Raw genomic sequence first — 19,258 nt, 5'->3', positions numbered from 1 at the left:
TTGAATACCAAGCATGGTGCAAGTCCTATGGAGATGCCCGGAGAATGGACTTACCCAGTTATCTGGGAAGGGTTTGATTCTGTAGGACCTGAGGAAATGGATGGGATCATCTGGAATGTAAATGCCATCACCTATGCATTAATTCCATGCCCCTACTGGCTGGTAAGACTGCCCAGGAGATAGATGGTGAATTCATCCTTGTTGGCAGGAATGTTCCTGGATCTTTTTAAAGATTCTCCTCAAGAAGCCATGTTACTGTACAATTATGGACAATTTTTGTCCAATCTTCAACCTCCCCTTTTTAGGGAAGATGGTTGAGAAGACGGTGGTCTTACAGAGGAAATGTATTGTCTGGATTCTCTTCAGTTAAGTTTCAGGCTCAGTTATGGGACTGAACTGGTAGTGGTCACACTCATAAGGTGATCTCTGGTGGGAGCGGAATGGAGGTTGTGTATCCATCCTTGCTCATTTTGAGTGAATTCTGATACCATTGACCATGCTATCTTTTTAGGCTGATTTAGTGAGTTGGGGATGGGTGGCACAGTTATGTGCTGGTTCACCTCCCTTCCTCCAAGGTCAGTCCCAATCAGTCTCGACAAACAGCCCCATAATGTCACTTACCATTAATACAGTCTTGGAGGAATCCCCAGGATACCAGAGACTGAAGACCACCAAAGTGCCCAAAAAACAGAAGAAGGTGACAGTGGCAATATTTCGTACATCTAGAACGGATTCTACCAATGGGATGGTGCCCATTGTCCAGTCACAACACAATTCAGAAGGATTTAGAAGCAGCCAAGCATTTACTGGAAGGAGGTAATTGAAAGTCAGCTGCCTCACAGGAGATGGACTCACAGCAGCTGGGTTATCAAACCTAGAAAGAGAAAGTTGAGGTGAGGTGCAACCATATGACATGGCATATAACAGCAGACATGTTAAATTTCTGGATTAGATCCAGGATCGAGTGAAAAAAGTATTCTGTGAAATGGATGATCTAAAGAGAGAGGTTGGAGAGAAAATTTTGATATTTTTTTTCCAATTCCCTCCTCCTTCCTCTATAATAATGCTGAAGGCAGAAGGCTCATTCAAAACAGCGTGCAAAATGGGACAGTAGAAATGGTGAAAATTGTGGCACAAACCTATCTGGACTCTTATGCTCTTTGCCAAGGGAAGGAGTCCTTTCATTAGAATTCTTGCAAAGCTGCCTTGACCTTTTATTAAACCAAGGAAAACAATAATTTATGCATTTCTGTAATTTAACAGATACAAGCTGAGGTCCAAAACAACAAATTAACCAGTTAATCTGTTTAAACTGGGTTAGACAACTTCTTAAAAGGTGGTGCAAGCAGAACCTTACTGGGTTCATGATTCATGTATCATGTATAAGCCCTGAACAAATTGGGAGGTCAGGATGCCCAGCAGATGGCTTTCCTGCTACAGACATAATTAACTGCTGGGATCACCAAGGGACTTCTATTGCATATACTCTGGACTGCAAAGTGCTATCCTGTAGTCATGCTTGTAATATTTTATGAGAAATATGTTAAAATGCTCTCTCTTCTGCCAAGCCTTGTTTACAGAAATGTTGGACAAATGCTTTTTGTTTCTGCTTTTTCTCCTCACTCCTTCTTACTGTAAACGGTTTTTACATTTATTGCTTTACTGTATAGTTTATATGTTGTAAACTGCTTTGAGATGCTTTTATGTAGTAAATAGTATAAATTGTATTAAGTAAAACCACCAAGTTAGTGGACTACAGGGTATATTGAAGTCCACTCAAAAATTATGCAAATAAATACTCAGGATAGGGATAGCAATTAACTCAAAAGCCAGCAACTGCTTGGCTGCAAGCCAGCAAGTGCAGAGCAAAGAATCCATTGAAATATGGAAAAGGGACCAAGGTATAAATTGTTATGAATATAAGAAAGAAGAATAGTTAGGTTGACAGAGAAGCCTCAATTGTTTAATACAATTTCAGCCTATTCTGCAGTAGACATTCTTATCTAACTACAGCATGTCAAAGGTCTGAGAACTTCTGCTGAATTCAAACCTGCCATCCAAATTAAGCTGTGAATAGTTGACATCTGAAGATCTACGACTGAATCCTGGATCAGAAACACGACAGAAGAGGGCTGCATGCATGCACCCTATCTTTTGCAGATGAGCAAACCTGAGACTAGCAATGTATACTTTATCCAATTTCAATCCCTATACTTACAAGGGAATCCCTGAATAGGCTTTTGAGTTTGTTGAAACAATAAACAAAACAAAAGAGCAAAGAATGGTTAATGCATAAGTAAGATAAAATATATATCCTGAGCGTGAAGGAGTAGAAATACTTATTCAAACAGAAATATTTATCCACTTTCCCCCAAGTTCCTTCACTATAACAAATAATGGAATTTACCTTGTAAACACCGGTAACTGGGATTGAATAATTTGGACTCTGATCACAACAAGTAGTAGGGTACTGAACATCAGAACAATCAGTTTCAATAGCATTTGAAGCATACAGTAGGGAATGCTGCCTTTGCCTTGAAGAATTTGTAACACTGTATACCAAAGAACTGGCAAAGTATACTGGACAGGGAAATAAGAACATAAACAATATTCAAATGAATCTTCTGACACCATGTATCACACAAGCAAACTTCTTCAATATGATGCAAGCCAAGTGTGCAGGTCTACAACACCCCAAATTCCCAAACAAGGTAGCAGTAATTCTGGGGACTTCATTCAACTGAAATTCACCAAATGGAAAAAAAGAACCTTCAAACAGGATTCAAAAGCCTTTCTGCCCCCTTTATTTCAAAGGAAAATTTTTAAACAAACTTGTTTCATGATTAATGTAACCAAATGTTTTTAAATTTTATTCACCGATCATACTGAGTTCTGTCATACATCAAAATATTTTTCAATTCAATAAGCTATTAATGTTATATTCACTGCCAATACATTTAACATAAATCCAATGTTTAGTGCATTTCAAGTACCCGTTAACACAACAATGGCTGTTATGCATACTAGGATACTTAGGTCAAGGCATACTCTTCACATATCTTGTCTCGTAGGAAATAATTCATGTTAGCTCCTGGATTTAGAACAGCCCTAAAAAGTGGGTTGTTATATTATGACTAATTGTACTATAGCCTCCTCTGAGGTTTGCTTGTTCTGTACTGATCCATTTCTTTTTCACTTGACTTGGTTATCACGTAAAAGCCTCCAACTTAAAAAAATATTATTTCTAGGGTTGATGTTGTCAGAAACCTCTTCAATGTTTCTTTTCAGGGCTCTGCCATTCTAGTGGGGGGGGGGAGGTTTTTCTCTGCTGGGAGGGGGGCTTGTGGCTGTATTTCCTCTACTTTGTTCTTCCTCAACTTTGATGTATCTTTTTGGGTGTGAAAAGGGGAATGGAATGTGCCAGGGGCCAGGTGCCATCTGCCTTATCTCCACTCTGCTGCAAGATCCGGTGAAGCGCCTGGGAACCGTCCCTTATCAGCTCCAGTTCCCATAACAACTTTGCCCCTATGGATTGGCTGAATGCGAACTGGACAGTTGGGCTCTGGGGTGGGGTTTTGTGAAACGAAAGTTTTAATGTAGCAATTCGTGCGGGAAAACTTTAGATCTTGCTTTGCTGTCTTGCTATCACCATCTCTCAATAAAAGTTCCTTTTTGAAATAATGCCTGTTTCAAGAGTTCTGCTTTCTTGGGAGGAGTAATCAAGGCAGGACCTTACGTTAAGCAAGATCTGCAAAAAGGTCAAGCCAGAGAGGCAACTACCCTACTGTGAGGACCTTGCATCATGTCCCTCCATGGTAGTGAACAAGATGAGACCGAGTGCTGGGGAGAGTCCGCTGCAAAGACCCACCCAGAAGAAAGCTCCTCCGGATGGATGAAAGAAATGGTAAATGAAGAAAGCTCCACAAAGCCAAGATGGTCAGTTGGAGTAGGGAAGAGAGAAGAGTAGGAAGATAAAGCCCGGCGAGTAACATTCACCTGAGGCAGATGGAAGAATGGCTGGAAGTGGGAGATGGAGCTGCTCTCCGATGATGGGGACGAATCCGAAGGAGAGCAGGAGTCTATTGATCAGATCTTGAAACAAGCCATGCAACACATGGTGAAAGCCTTTCAGGACCTAAAGTCAAAATCCAAGTGACGCAGGAGCAAAAGGAAGGATCAACTGGAAGAAACCAAATATGGGAGGAGTCAGGAGTGACCAAAGCCACGGGGGCAACTGGATCTACGGAAACGGTGGCAGCCACCCCGGCGGCATAGCAGCCTACAGCTCCCGGAGGGAGGAATGCTCCACCAGCCCCTAGAGGGAGAGTCCTACCGGAGGAATCAAAACTGGTACCCCTAGGGGTGAAATGTGATGGAGACTCCCGTCAACTGGGCTTCTTCCTGGCTCACACATTCACCTACATGCAAGTGTATGGGAGAACCCTCCCCAGTGAGAAAGCCAGAGTCAGGGTTGTCACCCTAGCCCTGGAAGGAACTGCAGCCCGATGGATGGTTACTCTGCACAACTGCAACACGCCAGAGCTCCAAAACTTTAACCATTTCATGACCACACTGAGACAGAGTGGCTGATCAGAAGGCACGCGATCGAATCAAGACTGTGAGGCAGGGACACTGACCGGTGGCTGAGTACACAGAGTAGTTCTGTAACCTGGCATGGTGCCTTAACTGGCCTTAAGACATCTTAATCAGCTGTTTCCAGGATGGGCTGAATGACGATCTGTACAATGCATGCGTGGTTAGGGGTGCCCCGTTCCATTACATGACTGGTGCCTCCTGGCTGAAGAGGTGGAGATCGACCAGCACCGCAACCCATACTGCTCTGGGAAAATGTGGAAACAGCCCCGCAGGAGAAGCAGCAAAAAACCTCGGCTGTGCCCCCCGGCTTGACAACCTGCTTCAAATGTGGCAAAGAGGGTCATCATGCTATGGAATGCTGCAGCAAAACTCTGATCAAAGATGTGATCGGCAATCTGGAGGAAAGCCGACTAAGACCAGCCAATGTTAGAAGACATGGCCTTGAGGAGTGCGGAGGTCGTGGAGTTCCATCCCACCCCAAAATCAGGGGGTGGAACTCTGACTCCACCAGAAGATGAACCCAGGATGCCAGAAAGTGACTATAACAACCTGTTGGTAAGTGACCGATCACATCGATGACCATGCCCATAGAACTGTTAATTCCGGGCAGAGAAGGAAAAGTAATCTTGACTGGAGAGAGGGACGTTTGAAATTCCCCAGAGAAAAAAAACCCTTACCAAGCAAACGAATCCATCTGGGAAGGGAACAGATCAGGGAGATAGGGGCCATTTTGAGTGGCGAGGCCATGCAAACCATATCTAGGGAGTACCAGGATCTGGCTGAGATTTTCAGTGAAAGGGGTTCGGACGAACTGGCCCCCCACAGGCCCACAGACTGTGCTATTGAGATTATTCTCGGGGCAAAATTACCAAAACCAAAGCCATATTTGATGATATCCAGGGAATTGAGCGAACTATGTAGGTTCATCGACAAAAACCTGGCCCGTGGATTAATACAACCAGCCAGACCCGGGGTGGCTGCACTAGTGCTGTTCAGAGAGAAGACAGACAGGTCTCTTTGTCTCTGTGTTGACTATAGAGGTCTGAACACTGTATGTGTGGAAAATGTGTACCCTCTGCCTCTCATGAAAACTATGCTAGTCCACCTATTGAAAGGAAACATATTTTCTAAATTGGACCTGCGGGAGGTGTACTATAGAGTTAGGATCAAGGAAGGGGACAAATGGAGAACCGCTTTCAACTTCCTCCTCAGTTGTTTTCAATTTAGAGTGCTCCCTTTTGGTCTGCAAGGGGTCTCAGCAGTATTCACGCAGCTGATCAGCGAGATGCTCCATGAGCACCTGTATATAATACAAAATTTCATTTTGATGTATGCCGATTGGTTTACTTTCAAAGTGACAATAAAGTTGTTTATTATTATTATTATTATTATTATTATTATTATTATTATTATTATTATTATTATTATTATTATTATTATTATTACTATTATGATTATTATGGAGTTTTGGTGTACCTGGATGATATATTAATTTACACCAAAATGAAGACGGAACATGTGAAGTTGGTTTGAGTGATCCTAAATAAACTCCGTGTTGCTAAACTCTACATGAAATTGTCAAAGTGTGAATTCCATAAAGAGAAAATCAATTACCTAGGCTACAGGACCCGGAAAAAGCATGTGCTGTCTTAGATTGGGTGGCTCCCCACACTAGAAAGCAGCTACAAAGCTTCCTGGGCTTTGCAAATTTCTACTGATAGTTCATCCCCTCTTTTGCCCAGATCGCTTTACCTATCACAAACTTGTTAAAAACAAAAGGGGGGGGGGGATAAACTGAGACCTAGCCAGCTCCTGAAAAAGACTATGGAATGCCAAGCAGCATTTGAAAAATTAAAAAGATTTTTCTTGGCAGAGCCAATTCTGAAGCACCCAGACCCAGAAAAGGCATTCATAATCCAGTGGTGTTACTGCAAGAGAATGAAAAGGGAAAACTGCAGCCCTGTGCTTACACCTCCAAAGAGTTACCAGGACTGAATAACACTGGCCAGTTTGGGAGAAGGAAGCTTATGCAGTACACTGGGTCCTCCTGACCTGGAGATACTTTCTGGAAGGACGCAAGATTCCTTTCCAAGTATGGACTGACCACAAAAATTTTGAAGCTCTAAAGACACCTAGGAAGTTGTCCCCTGAACAAGCGTGGTAGGCCCAACACTTCTACTGGTTCAATTTTACTCTCCATTACTTGCCGGGGCTGGGAAAAGAATTTCTTACCTGATGCCCTATCTAGAATGCCGCAATATAACAGCACCAAAGCAGAGGTAGTCAAACCTCTATTACCAACCCAGCAATTGGCAGCACCAGTCGTTACAAGATCACAGAAGAGAACCCTCACCCAACTGGACGGCGCTGCCTCAATAGTGTTCAAACAGGCTCTAGAGACAGAGGAATGGTTCTTAGAGCACAAGAATCTCTGCTCAATGCAGGATGGGCTGGCGTGGGTGGGAGGAAAACTGTATGTCCCAGCCATTCAAAGGCTAAAAACTATGCAGGCCTCCCATGACTCAAAACTGTCAGGACACTTTGGGTTTGTGAAAACCTTTCACCTAGTAAAGAGGTAGTTCTGGTGGCCATCATTGAAAAAGGACATTGGAAGTTATGTAGCCAGCTGCCCCATCTGCACTGCAGCGAAACAGAGGGAAGGAAAAATGCCTGGCTTTTTACAGCTGGTGGTGAGCCCTTCAGCACCCTGGAGAAAGATCTTTATGGACTTTATTGTGGAACTACCAGACAGTGCAAGGGAAACAGTTATTTGGGTTGTGACTAATTTATTCTCAAAACAGGTCCACTTCATCTCATGCCAGAAGATCCCAATGACCAGAACCTTAGCTAAAATGTTCCTCCAACATATCTACCAATTACATGGAGCCACCCAATGCATAACTTCAGACAGAGGTGTCCAATTTACTTCCAAGTTCTGGAAGGCCTTTTTGGACCTTTTGGGCACAGAACAAGGCTTGAGGTCTAGTCATCATCCTCAAATGAATGAGTGGACAGAACGACAAAACTCAGTTCTAGAACAATACCTTAGTTGTTTCATCAACTATCAACAGGACAATTGGACCGATCTCCTACCATTTGCTGAAGTGGCATATAACAATACTATCCATTCTAGTACTGGATACACTCCCTTTCAAGTAGCTACAGGGCAGATGTTTAAACCAATGCTGGAACTGCCTACTAATGAACTGACCATGCCTTCCCTTAAGGAATGGATGAAACAGCTACAAAACACATGGCCAATAGTAAGGAAAGCTTTGGATGAAGCTAGGGATGCCTACAAAGCTCAAGCAGTTAAAAAAAAAAAGAATAGAACCCTAACCTTTCCACATTGGGGACAGGATTTACCTATCCACTAGGTTCCTGCAGTCAGTTCAACCTTCGAAGAAGCCAGGGTCCAAGTTTGTAGGACTCTTTCCCATCAAACGTATTATAAACCCTGTCACTGTGGAGTTAGAACTCCCCAAACCCTTAAGGCAAATCCACCCTGTGTTCCATTGTAGTTTACTAATACCAGAAATAACTTCGCCTTTAAGGTCAAAAGCTCCTCCTGCACAACTTATTATGATTGAGGGGGAGCAACACTTTGAAATCAAAGAGATCCTAGGTTCCCGTATGCACTGTGGGGCTATCTAATATCTGGTGGCTTGGAAAGACCTTCCAGCCTCCCAAAATGAGTGGGTACATAAGAAATATATTAGAGCCCCTAGATTACTCAAAGGTTTCAATGCTCATTACCCAGATAAACCTGATTAACCTATTGTTCTCTTTTTCCTCCCTAAATTATTTTTGTTTCTCCTTCTTTTAAGGGAGGCAGCATGTCAGAATCCCCTTCAATGTTTCTTTTCGGGGCTCTGCAATTCTAGTGGGAGGGGGGATGTTTTTCTCTGTTTGGAGGGAGGCTTCCTCTACTTTGTTCTTCCTCAACTTTGATGTATCTCTTTGGGTGTGAAAAGGGAAATGGAATGTGCCAGGGGCCATCTGCCTTATCTCCAGTCCGTTGCAAGATCCAATGAAGCGCCTGGGAACCGTCCCTTATCAGCTCTGGTTCCCATAACAACTTCGCACCTATGGATTGGCTGGACACGAACTGTGAAATAAAAGTTTTAATGTAGCAATTCATGCGGGAAAACTTTAGATCTTGCTTTGCTCTCTTGGTATTGCTATCTTTCAATAAAAGTTCCTTTTGAAACAATGCCTGTTTCAAAAGTTCTGCTTTCTTGGGATGAGAAGTTGAGGCAGGACCTTACAGATGTAGTTGTACCAGGAGTAATGGGGTGCAGGGGAAATAATTTTAATAGATAAGAACTGGGAGGTCTGTATATTACTTTGCTAGTAATTCAATAATAGGAACAGTGTTTTCATTTCGTACTTTTAGCTTTGGACAAAACCTATTGGCACATGAGATGTCATTGGTATCTTGCATTTGCACATGCTTTGGGACTCAAGTGAGGTATGATCTAGTCTAATGTGAGGTATGATCTAGTCTAATGTTTCAAACTTGACAATTTTAAGATGTGTGGATTTCAACTCCCAGAATTCCCCACCCAGCATGTTGACTTGGAACTCTGAGGGTTGAAGTCCACACATCTTGAAGTTGACAAGTTTGAAAAACCCTGATCTAGTCAGTCTGGAATACATTCAAGTGTCCTCCTTTAGCACAAGAGCTCCCAGATAATCTTTATGGTACTATTCTGCAATAAAAATGTTGGGACTAAATTATTCATGTAGATATATTAATTAAACCTAATAAGTGCTCCTGTGAATGGAGTGTGGTATCACCAACTTGAATAAACACATCTAAAGGCAATCATTCAAATTCCATAGCCAAGTGTCTCCAAGTGACAAATTTTAATTTCAGATTTGAAATTGAATCAAATAAATTCCTTACCCCTTGAGCAATAAATACTTCATAGACACAGCATATCCCCACCACTGTTACTCCTTGTTCCTTACATAATGTAGCAACAGCCACCAAAAAAACTGTTGCTGCAATAGGAGTCCATACTGCAATGTAAAATACAAAAAAAATTAGTCTTCATGAAATTGGGAAAATCAACATTGCAATTCAAATGTCAGCCTGGAAATATTTTCTCACTCTCTGAACACTGAATGTACATTGTCTTGCCAGAAGATTTGTTGGAGCCTGACCACATTTTATAGCTATTTAGGAATAGAACTACCATCTTATACTGTAACAGTCATTTGTAGATGCCATGCCAAGGTATAGCTCTCTAATCTGGTGCCTTCCAGAGGCCTTGCCACAACTTCCAAAATCCTATCACCTTTGCTCTCATTTCCTTAAATTAGGCTTAGGTGACCTTTTACAGATGTGGGCTTTCCTTAAAAATATTTTTTATTGTGAGACATGTAGTGGCAGAGTTGCAGTAAGGAATGATTGATTCCAGTGCTAAGGGTATGATTAGGCGAATCTCTCTCTGGCACCTCATATGCTTTCATTTTAATATATGCTTCACTCTTATCCATAAAACATGAGAAAAGGAAGGGATAGATCTGAACTGACTTGTTACACAGTGATTTGAAATCAGACAAACCACTGCAGCTTCCCAATCCAGGCTTTAAATAACTACATTGAGGGTGGGGTGGGGAGGATGAATTATTGAGCACTCATTGTTTGCTTTACCTATTGTGTTTTCTGGCCCTCTGGATCTGGTATAGGACAGAAAAGCAGCTAGAAAAAAGATTGAAGAGAGAAGTTCTGCTCTGCCCACCACACCAGTTACCTAAATAAAAGATATAGCAATAGAAATAATTTAAACAAAATGAGATAAAGTATTAAAGTAATGGATATTATATATATATATATATATATTTGTATTGGAGTTCTGACCTTCCATTGTTTTGATGAAGTATGCAAGGACAGAATTAGACTGCCATCATGTGGCTAAACAAGGAAGTGTCCATATTCTAAATTAGCATAAGTAAAACAAAGACACTCTGTGGTCAAGCCCAACTCCTGTTGACTTACATTAACACATCCAGGGACTTAACCTGACTAATAGTATGGAAGTGATTGCCCTTGCCTTTTTCCAGGGTGCTTTTCCAACTCTCAGCCCTCATCCCCAGATTAATCAGGGCTGACTTATCCCAAAGGAGATTTTTCACAAGGCAACTGGACTTTCTTGCTTTTCTTTGATGACAATTCACTTCTCATCCAAGAAGCTTCTTCAACTCTGACTGGATGATGGGAAATGGAAGAATTTATACTTCTTGCAGACAGCTGGTCATTTGCATTCTTTTAGAGAGTCGTTGAGACTACCTGGAGGTATATCTGTGTCGTCTGGGTCATCTGAGTAATGCAAATGGGTGTGCAGCCTTCTTGGAACTGTTGAAAGGATTGTGTTGTTAGACTGGAGATAGATGTTGTCATATCCCTCCCCCTCTGTTGAGAGAGGGCTGTTCAATTTTGACATAGATGGCCTTTTTGACCCCTCTTTCAAACCAGTGGTCCTCTCTGTCCAAAATGTGGACTTTACTGTCTTCAAAAGAGTACCCTTTGTCTTTTAAATGCAGATGGATGCTGAATCTTGTCCTGATATGTTTGTTCTCCTATGGTGTGCCATATGTTTATGAAATGGTTGTTTTATTTCCCCAAATGTATAGAACTGCACATAGCTTACTCCAGGATTTATATTTATCAAATGACCAGCTGTCTGCAAGGAATATAAACCATTCCCCACCATCCAGTCAGAGCTGAAGAAGCTTCTTGGATGAGAAGCGAAACTTCTTCAAGAAAAACAAGAAAGTTCAATTGCCTCGTGAAAAAGCACCTTTGGGATAACTATGACCTGGATGACTGAGAATCTCCATAGAAAGGGCTGACTTGCTTGGCTTTAACTTGCAGAACTTAGGAAGAAAGCAAGTTGCCATATCAGAGATGTTTTATTTTTAGTCAGGAATGAATTTTGAGGAAAAATGTGCATCATCCCAAACAAATGTGATTTAGAATAAACTTTCTTTCCTTCCTTCCTTCCTTCCTTCCTTCCTTCCTTCCTTCCTTCCTTCCTTCCTTCCTTCCTTCCTTCTTTCTTTCTTTCTCTTTCTTTCCTTCTTTCTTTCTTTCTTTCTTTTCTTCCTCTCTCTCTCTCTCTCTCTCTCTCTCTCTCTCACTCTCTCACTCTCTTTCTTTTTCTTTCTTTCTTTGACATAAATGGATAGGTGGGAAAGAGAAAATAGAGTAGGAAGTGACCGGCTCATTCAGAGACCAATAATGAAGGAAAGTGTTGATTGTTTGGTGAATATGTGCTTAGAAAATGGCAGTTCACTCCCTAAAGCGCACTTCAAATGCATTAACACAACCATGTGGTACCACACCTGGAAGTAAAGGATAGGTTTAAACGTAGATGTATTTGAGAATAAAAATCCCCTTATTTTAACATTTCTTCTTCCATTTCTTTAAATTGTTTTCTACTATCATCACCCTGCATTGCTTCTCTACACTATTTAAGAACTCTCCACAGTATGAACTAGCAAGATTTTTAAATTTACTTACGGCTTCAGTATGTATGGGATGTACTGCGAATAGTAAAGATGCAACCAAACTGCTTTTGCTATCTAAGAAAAGCTTACAGACTTTGAGGAAGATGATGCAAACAATTGCATGGAAGATGATATTCAGGAAGTGGTAAGAAATAGCATTTAATTCACTGAACAGATAGTTTAAACGAAATGTGAAGACGGTGAACGGTCGATACGACTTATGACTTCTCTCCTAAAAGACAAGCCAAAGAAATAAACAACATCACATAGATAAAAAGGAATGAAAGCTATTGGTAAAATGGAAAATTCTAAAAAAAGTTTTAGAAGCCTAAACAAGTAGTATATAAGTCTTCCCCCTTTAAGATCATGCTAAATGAACACCCAGGTAGCCAAACTAGGCCAATCTGTTCGGATCAACCTCTCCCTCTCATCATATACACAGTGCACAAATCCACTCCTTTGTACATTGCTAAAAATGTAAGATTACATTATATTTTGTCTCTTCAAACATTCAAAATAACATGAATAGGAGTTTTGGAAAAATTGCCAATGTCCTTCTGAGCCTTGGGTGCACTCATGTCAATTTTGTTTGCTCAAAAATGCTATCAAATCTTCTACCTCAAGTTCTCTGTGTATGACAGAGTCTACTTGCTCATTCCAATTTTTTTCTGCTATATGCTGAAGGTTTATTATAACAACAGAGAAGTATGCATTCCTGAATTTCAGATAATCTAGTTTGAATTACATTGATTTTTCCTGTAGTCTTTAATATCTTGATGATCAAGATTTGTATCCTGGTCATCCTATATGTTGTAAAATAAAATTAATAGAAAATAAAATATCTATTTTTTGTAAAATATCACTGAAGGCTGAAATGAAAATTTTGAAGTGCAAAGTAGGTCTATGCATTGGTTTAATACTTTATAAAAATGCTTTAAGTGTCTTGTAGATACTATTACCTCAGACATGGGTGTTCCCCAGAAGTCATTCAAAAAAAGATTCTTAATTGGAGCTGAAGGATGCAAATCTTTATTGTCCAAAATGGCAGAGACATCATCAAAAACAAAGCCACAAAATAGACTGTTCCAGTAGCAAGCGGCCACTACTCCAAATATTAGTGCAAATTCCTTTGGGCTAACATAAGCCATCTTCTCCAGAACTCACACAAACTATCTGTAAAACAAATTTTTAAACATCTGCTTCCATCAACATAAATATACACAGTGAAGATTAACTGAAAACCAGAAGATTACTGCTTATCTATATAATAAGTAAATAAAACTCTTTTCACAAAAAATGGACAAATTTTAGCATAACAGCTGTAGCTTTATATCCTAGCAATACTGCTTGCTGGTTTCACTAGCTTGCACACAGATTTCAAAAAGTGCTAACATCTGGTATTTTGCTAATTATGGTTTTGAAAAAAATAGTTCAAAAACTTGGGCTGGTTCATAACTGCTTAGAAGAGAATCATCTATTCCAGGGGTAGGCAACCTCGGCTCTTTTATGACTCGTGGACTTCAACTCCCAGAATTCCTGAGCCAGCCATGCTGGCTCAGGAATTCTGGGAGTTGAAGTCCACGAGTCATAAAAGAGCCAAGGTTGCCTACCCCTGGTCTATTCCAACAATACTTTCAGTAATGCTTTGGGGGGGAAAAGAAGGAAAGCTACTACCTTATACAAGCCTACACACTGAGCTTCACTTCTAAAGAGATATGCACGGGTTTGTGTGGTTAGTCTCAGGAATTATAATATCCTAATTCCTTCTCTTCCAATGACAAGAAAAGGAAGTTTTGACTTCAAAAGAAATAGTATGTTATCCTTAGGGACCAAATCACCTACTCTGAACTGAGTTACCTTTCTTTGAACTGAGATATCTTTCCCAAAATTATTAATTTCCTCCTTTAAGAGTTAATCCTCTTAAAATTAACTGTCTCTTTACCAGGTTGCTGGCCATAGGTATGGGCACACAAATACATACAACACACTTCCTATATATTGGAATAAATAGCAAGGGGGAAAAGAGCATCAGGTGATTATAGATAAAAAATTAAAATCAGATATATTACTTATTGATCAGAAAGTAACATATAAAATTTGCAATGGAAATGTATCTCCTTTGATAACATTTTACAGGTAATCCCCGAGTTACGAGCATTCACTTAATGCTCATTCGAAGTTACGCTACAAGCACCCCCTAGTGTTTACGAGCAAGTCCCAAAATCACGAATATTGCAGCACCACAGCAGTCGTTCGTCCTTACGAATGACTGCAGAGGCTCTGCAACATTCACCCTATTCCCCTCCCCCTCCCTACAACTGCTTCCCCCTCCCTTCCTGCCATGCTGGATATACTCACCTTGCAAAATTTGTCTTCTCTCTGCCACAGTTTCTTTCCCTTTGAGGGAGAGGAGAATCGGCTTGGAAATGCTTTTCGGACCGACAATGAAAGCTCCTGGGTGCCGTAATATCGCACGAGTTCAAACACAAATACATCATGGCTCCCAAAAGCTTCCATTCTCGGGGGGGGGGGGATTGTTTGCTTTGTTTGCATGCCTATGGGGCAAGGCATGGAATTGGAGTCAGCTGGATACAGGAACTAATGCTGTCTGTTGCCCGGGTGTGCTGCTCGCTCATGTGTACTGGCCTTAGTTTGAGGGCAGAAACAAAGTCTTCAACTGAGTGGAGAGGCATTGCGGAGCCAGGCCCCTGCATCTAAACTGCTGCTGCCAGTGGTGGCAGCCACCTGAGCAGCCATGATCCCTCTCCCCAGTCAGCCACCCACTCCACCTGACCTACTCCTTGCCTGACTGGCTGGCTGGCACAAATCCTGACTACTCTTCTCCTTGTTAATGTCTCCACTCAAGCGGCGGCAGCGGCTTCAGGTTCTCGGCCCCATCCGAGTGGAAGAAAGCGGAGATGCAGCAGCAGGATTGCTCTCAAGAAGACTCGGATGCGCTGCTCACTCATGTGACGGCCTTATTGAGAGCAATGCCTCTGCTGCGCCTCCACTTTTTTCCACTCAGACAGAGCTGAGAAACCCAAGCTGCTGGCGGCGGTATCCACCTGAGTGGCCATGATCCCCTCTCCCCAGTCACTCACTCCACCCGGACTACTTGTTGCCTGTCGAACCGTCTGGCACAAATCCTGACCGCTCTTCTTCTTATCGTCCTCGGCAATCAAGTGACGGCAGAGACAGAGACTGCAAGCTCCATGTGGCTGCCAATGCACGCTTAGAAATGGAGCAAAAGGCTCGGTTTCTCAAGTGCCCCATTCCAGGCATACAGAGCTTGCAGTCTCTGTCAGGTTTCCATTTGGATAAAAAGTGTTTCAGCACTTATGGAGCACTTCAAAACACAGGGATTCACTGCATTTTGAAGCACTCCATAGGCACTGAAACACTTTTTATCCGAATGGAAACCTGACAGAGACTGGAAGCTCCGCATGACTGCCAGTGGGGTGCTTGAGAAACGGAGCGTTTTGCTCCATTTCTAAGCGTGCATTTGCATGCAGACGGAGCTCCCCAAGATATCTGTCCTGGTGAAAATTGTTCCAGCAGTGGCAGAAAGGAGTTGGGCGCAGGAGCAGGAGATAAGTCATTGCAAACACTGCGAGAGTTCAGGCTCCCATTCTCTGCAAAAGAGCACCAATGCCTGAACTCGCGCAATATTGCAGGCACCCAGGAGCTTCCATCGACTCTCCTCTCCCTCAAAGGCAGAAACTGCGGCAGAACGGAGATGGATCTTTTCAAGGTAAGTGAGTCCGGCGTGGCAGGAAGGGAGGGGGAAGCATGAAGTATCTTAGTGGGTCGGGGAGGCCTTGGGGGTTCTGTTCCATCACTATGGCCTTCCCCACCCTGAAATACCTCATATTCACTTAATGAGCACGAGCGTCTTAATGAGCAGGGAGAGATCTCAAGGTACGAGATTCATTCCCACGAATTCTCCAGTTACATTCGTAACTCGAGGACTACCTGTATTGTGAAAGATACTACATTAATCTACCAATATAATAATAATAATACTTTAACTTCTTAGATTTCAGTACTTTTCAGCTAAGTACCATAGCATAAGTATTTTTGTAAAGTTTATAGGTCCTATTAAACAGATTAAAAACTTTAAGTTGACTTATTAAAACATAAGTAAGACTGTTTACTATGGATGGACCTTTCAGACCATATAAATCTTTAAACTACTAGTAAGTGCTGATATCTTGGCATCCACTGAACTGTAGCAACTGTTGATATTCTTTCTGGATGTAGTATTGAAATCAAAATCCTTAGATTCTCCAGTGAATCAGCAATTGCTGAAAATATATGGGCACTTGGAACTAGTTATACTGATTGTAACCAAATAAAATACAATAGCTCTTCACATGAAAAAATATTAGTAGACAAATATATCTTGCCAGAGGATCCTTTACTTAAAAGTAAAAAATTATCATATTAGTCTGAACATGCTTCTTATGACAGAACCTTAGCTAGGAGGTAATCACTTATATAAAATTATATAAACTCAGTCTCCAAAGAAAGGTGAGAATTATGGCCTCTTAAATTTATTACCTGATTGTTCTATCTCGCAATAATAGAATATCAAAATGTACATATAGAGAAAAAGGCATTTTCTTTTGCAGAATGAGATCAACCACCATTATAAAAATAAAGGTTTCAAAAGGACTGTACAAACATTTGATTTTATCAGTAATCTTGATTTAACATTTTGATTCAATCTGCTCACCAAGATTTTTATGCCTGAATTAAAATAATAATGCACAATGGAAAAAAAATTCAGTCATGCATTTTATCTTAGAATTAAGCAATGATTAAAGAAGAATTAGGGATGAGTATCCAAAAATCAACATTTTTATAAAACATTTACCTTATCAGTCAAGCATAATATTTTTTTCATTTATGCATTTTCTTCATGAGGAGCCATTTCTAAAATCTTTTTTCCAATCTGTGGTATTGTAAGTGATCTGTTACAGTGTTTATAGATCTTTTCTAGAACAAAGAGAAAAGAAAATAAGACCAGTCTTAGGAAATATATTTAGATCAATTTCATTTAAGCCACCATAACTCAGTTATCTTAAACCGTTGGAAGTGCAGAATATACACACTCTTAAGCTATGCAAAATATTGCATGACAATATTAAAATTATCCAAGAAAATAATCTGAGCAACACTTGTGTTTAAGCCAGTTCTAATATTAATACAGTGTCATTTAGTGACTTCAATTGATTCCCGTAAAATGGTCACAGAGAAACATAGTTGCTAAGTAAACCATGAGACACTGCGTGTATTGAGATAGATACATAGAGGGAGATGCTGGGAAGATCACTGGTTGCTGCAATCTCAGATAAAGATCTCTCATACAGTCTCCTATGCCTGACCCCTTTTTCCCATTTTTTGCCCCCTCATAGCGCAAAGAGATTATTTAAACAAGCTATCTCTTATTGAGTTGTTTTCTCCCCAGCTCAGCCTCTCCTAACCACAAGTTAACAAGCTCAACTGTGACCTTAATTAGTTTATTAGAACCCTCCTTCTGGATGGCTCCCTGTAACTGTTCAGATCTTAAGCCAATCTCACCCTTATTGCTAACTGGAAGAGACTGGTCCAGTTCAAATATAAGAGTGTCAGATTTTCATTAAAAGCTCAGTGTGAAGCAACCTTGGACATATACTAAGAATGGCTTCCTTACTGTTTCTACAGAACATTCCGTGCTAACATCGGTCTAATCAGCCATCTACGGACACACCGTTGATGGCCCACAATCCACAAGATGTCAAGGTCTTCATTGAAATCGATGGACGAACAACAACTGTCTACAAAGCTTATTGTTAAGCCTAGATGATTTTCTGCCTATCTCTGCATAAAGTGATGCAATAATCATCCCTTGCAGTTTCTGCTACTTTGGCAGGGAAAGCAGCATTGAATGAAAAAATCTCATGTGCATACCCAAATATCATATCTATCACCATCAACTATTACTTTACTACCCCTGTTTCTCATATTCCTCTCTATTGCTTTATCCATCATTTAAAAATGACAAATTAATGACATGATTTCAAAGAGCTTTGCCTATAAAGAAAGAATGCTTAGTGAAAGGGCTGTGGTTCACGACAAGAGTATAAGCTTTGTATGCGAAAGTCTCCCAAATTTTTCAGTGTCTGCATTTTCCAAGTAGTAGATGACATGGAAAACCTCTCCATTGCCAGGTATAGTAAACAATAATGGATTAGCAGCAAGTCATGTTCCTATATAACTGGTAAACTATCAGATATATTCTAAGTGTGTTTCACAGTGACCAGTTGGAAAAAAACCAGTATATTAGAATAAGAATAAATCTAAATGTCTTTTCCAAAGGGTTCAAATCACCTTGTGTATAAAAACACAAAAAGTATAGTTGAAAAACTAAGTTGTTCTTCATTTTTATTAGAAAAAAGTAGGAATTTTGTAAGAGCCAACAGAAGCAACTTGGTTCAATTTACACATATAATTTGGCTTAAAACAATGAGCTTTTCTTGGTGCACATTTTTTAAACACAGCCCAGATAACTATACAAGACTCTTCACTATTATCTTTGCCCACTCACTGAGAGTATGTGTGCATGTGAATAGGGTATCTCTGCGCAATGGAAAGGAAAAATGTAGGCAGATATACCTGGAAGGATAGAAGGTAAGGAAATATATACAGTATATACTAAGGAAAACAGAAAAAAAAATCCCCAGCTTAATTTTTTTTCTTTATTTAATTGTTCAGTAGAAAAAATCAATTTCCCATTAGGCATGCAGAAGAACTATTTTTTTTCCTGTCAAGAAACAAAACAGTTTTAGAATATAGAAAATACAAAAAGAAATCATGCGGGGTTATTATGTAGAGTAACATGAACATTCAAAAATAAAAATCTAACATTTATTAAAGGGGACAGGATACGAGTCCTATAACAAATAAAACCCTCTTTTAAATGGGCTTTCTTATAGCAAATGTAGGGTAATGTGATTATTCTTACCATATTTTATGTATTTTTCAAAAGGTTTTATCTGTCCTCCTGCCTACAAATCATATCAATGCCATAGCATGGAAGAATACACATTAAATAGTTTCCTCGCATGTAATGGTGTTGTAATACCCATTTGGTTACATAGGG

The 19,258-nt window shown here is 40.5% G+C and overlaps 1 protein-coding gene across 1 annotated transcript in view; it reads right to left on the bottom strand.

Moving 5' to 3' along the window:
• TMTC3 (transmembrane and tetratricopeptide repeat containing 3) overlaps nucleotides 1-17,328 on the bottom strand; it is a 34,687-nt gene extending 17,359 nt beyond the window's left edge. The window contains exons 1-7 of the mRNA XM_015810969.1: nucleotides 16,991-17,328; nucleotides 13,074-13,287; nucleotides 12,128-12,346; nucleotides 10,259-10,358; nucleotides 9,506-9,621; nucleotides 2,408-2,580; nucleotides 622-874 (exon numbers count right to left, since the gene is read on the bottom strand). Of these exons, the coding sequence (XP_015666455.1) occupies nucleotides 622-874; nucleotides 2,408-2,580; nucleotides 9,506-9,621; nucleotides 10,259-10,358; nucleotides 12,128-12,346; nucleotides 13,074-13,262 (1,050 nt within the window). The 5' untranslated portion in view covers nucleotides 13,263-13,287; nucleotides 16,991-17,328. The remainder of the gene's footprint in view (nucleotides 1-621; nucleotides 875-2,407; nucleotides 2,581-9,505; nucleotides 9,622-10,258; nucleotides 10,359-12,127; nucleotides 12,347-13,073; nucleotides 13,288-16,990) is intronic.
• Between the last annotated feature and the right edge of the window lie 1,930 nt (nucleotides 17,329-19,258).

This window comes from Protobothrops mucrosquamatus, unplaced genomic scaffold, assembly GCF_001527695.2.
Source record: "Protobothrops mucrosquamatus isolate PMUCROS unplaced genomic scaffold, P.Mucros_1.0 scaffold26, whole genome shotgun sequence".
In the NCBI taxonomy this organism is placed as follows: Eukaryota; Metazoa; Chordata; class Lepidosauria; order Squamata; family Viperidae; genus Protobothrops; species Protobothrops mucrosquamatus.
The sequence above is the reverse complement of the archived record's forward strand: the minus strand, read 5'-3'. Positions and strand labels throughout refer to the sequence as shown.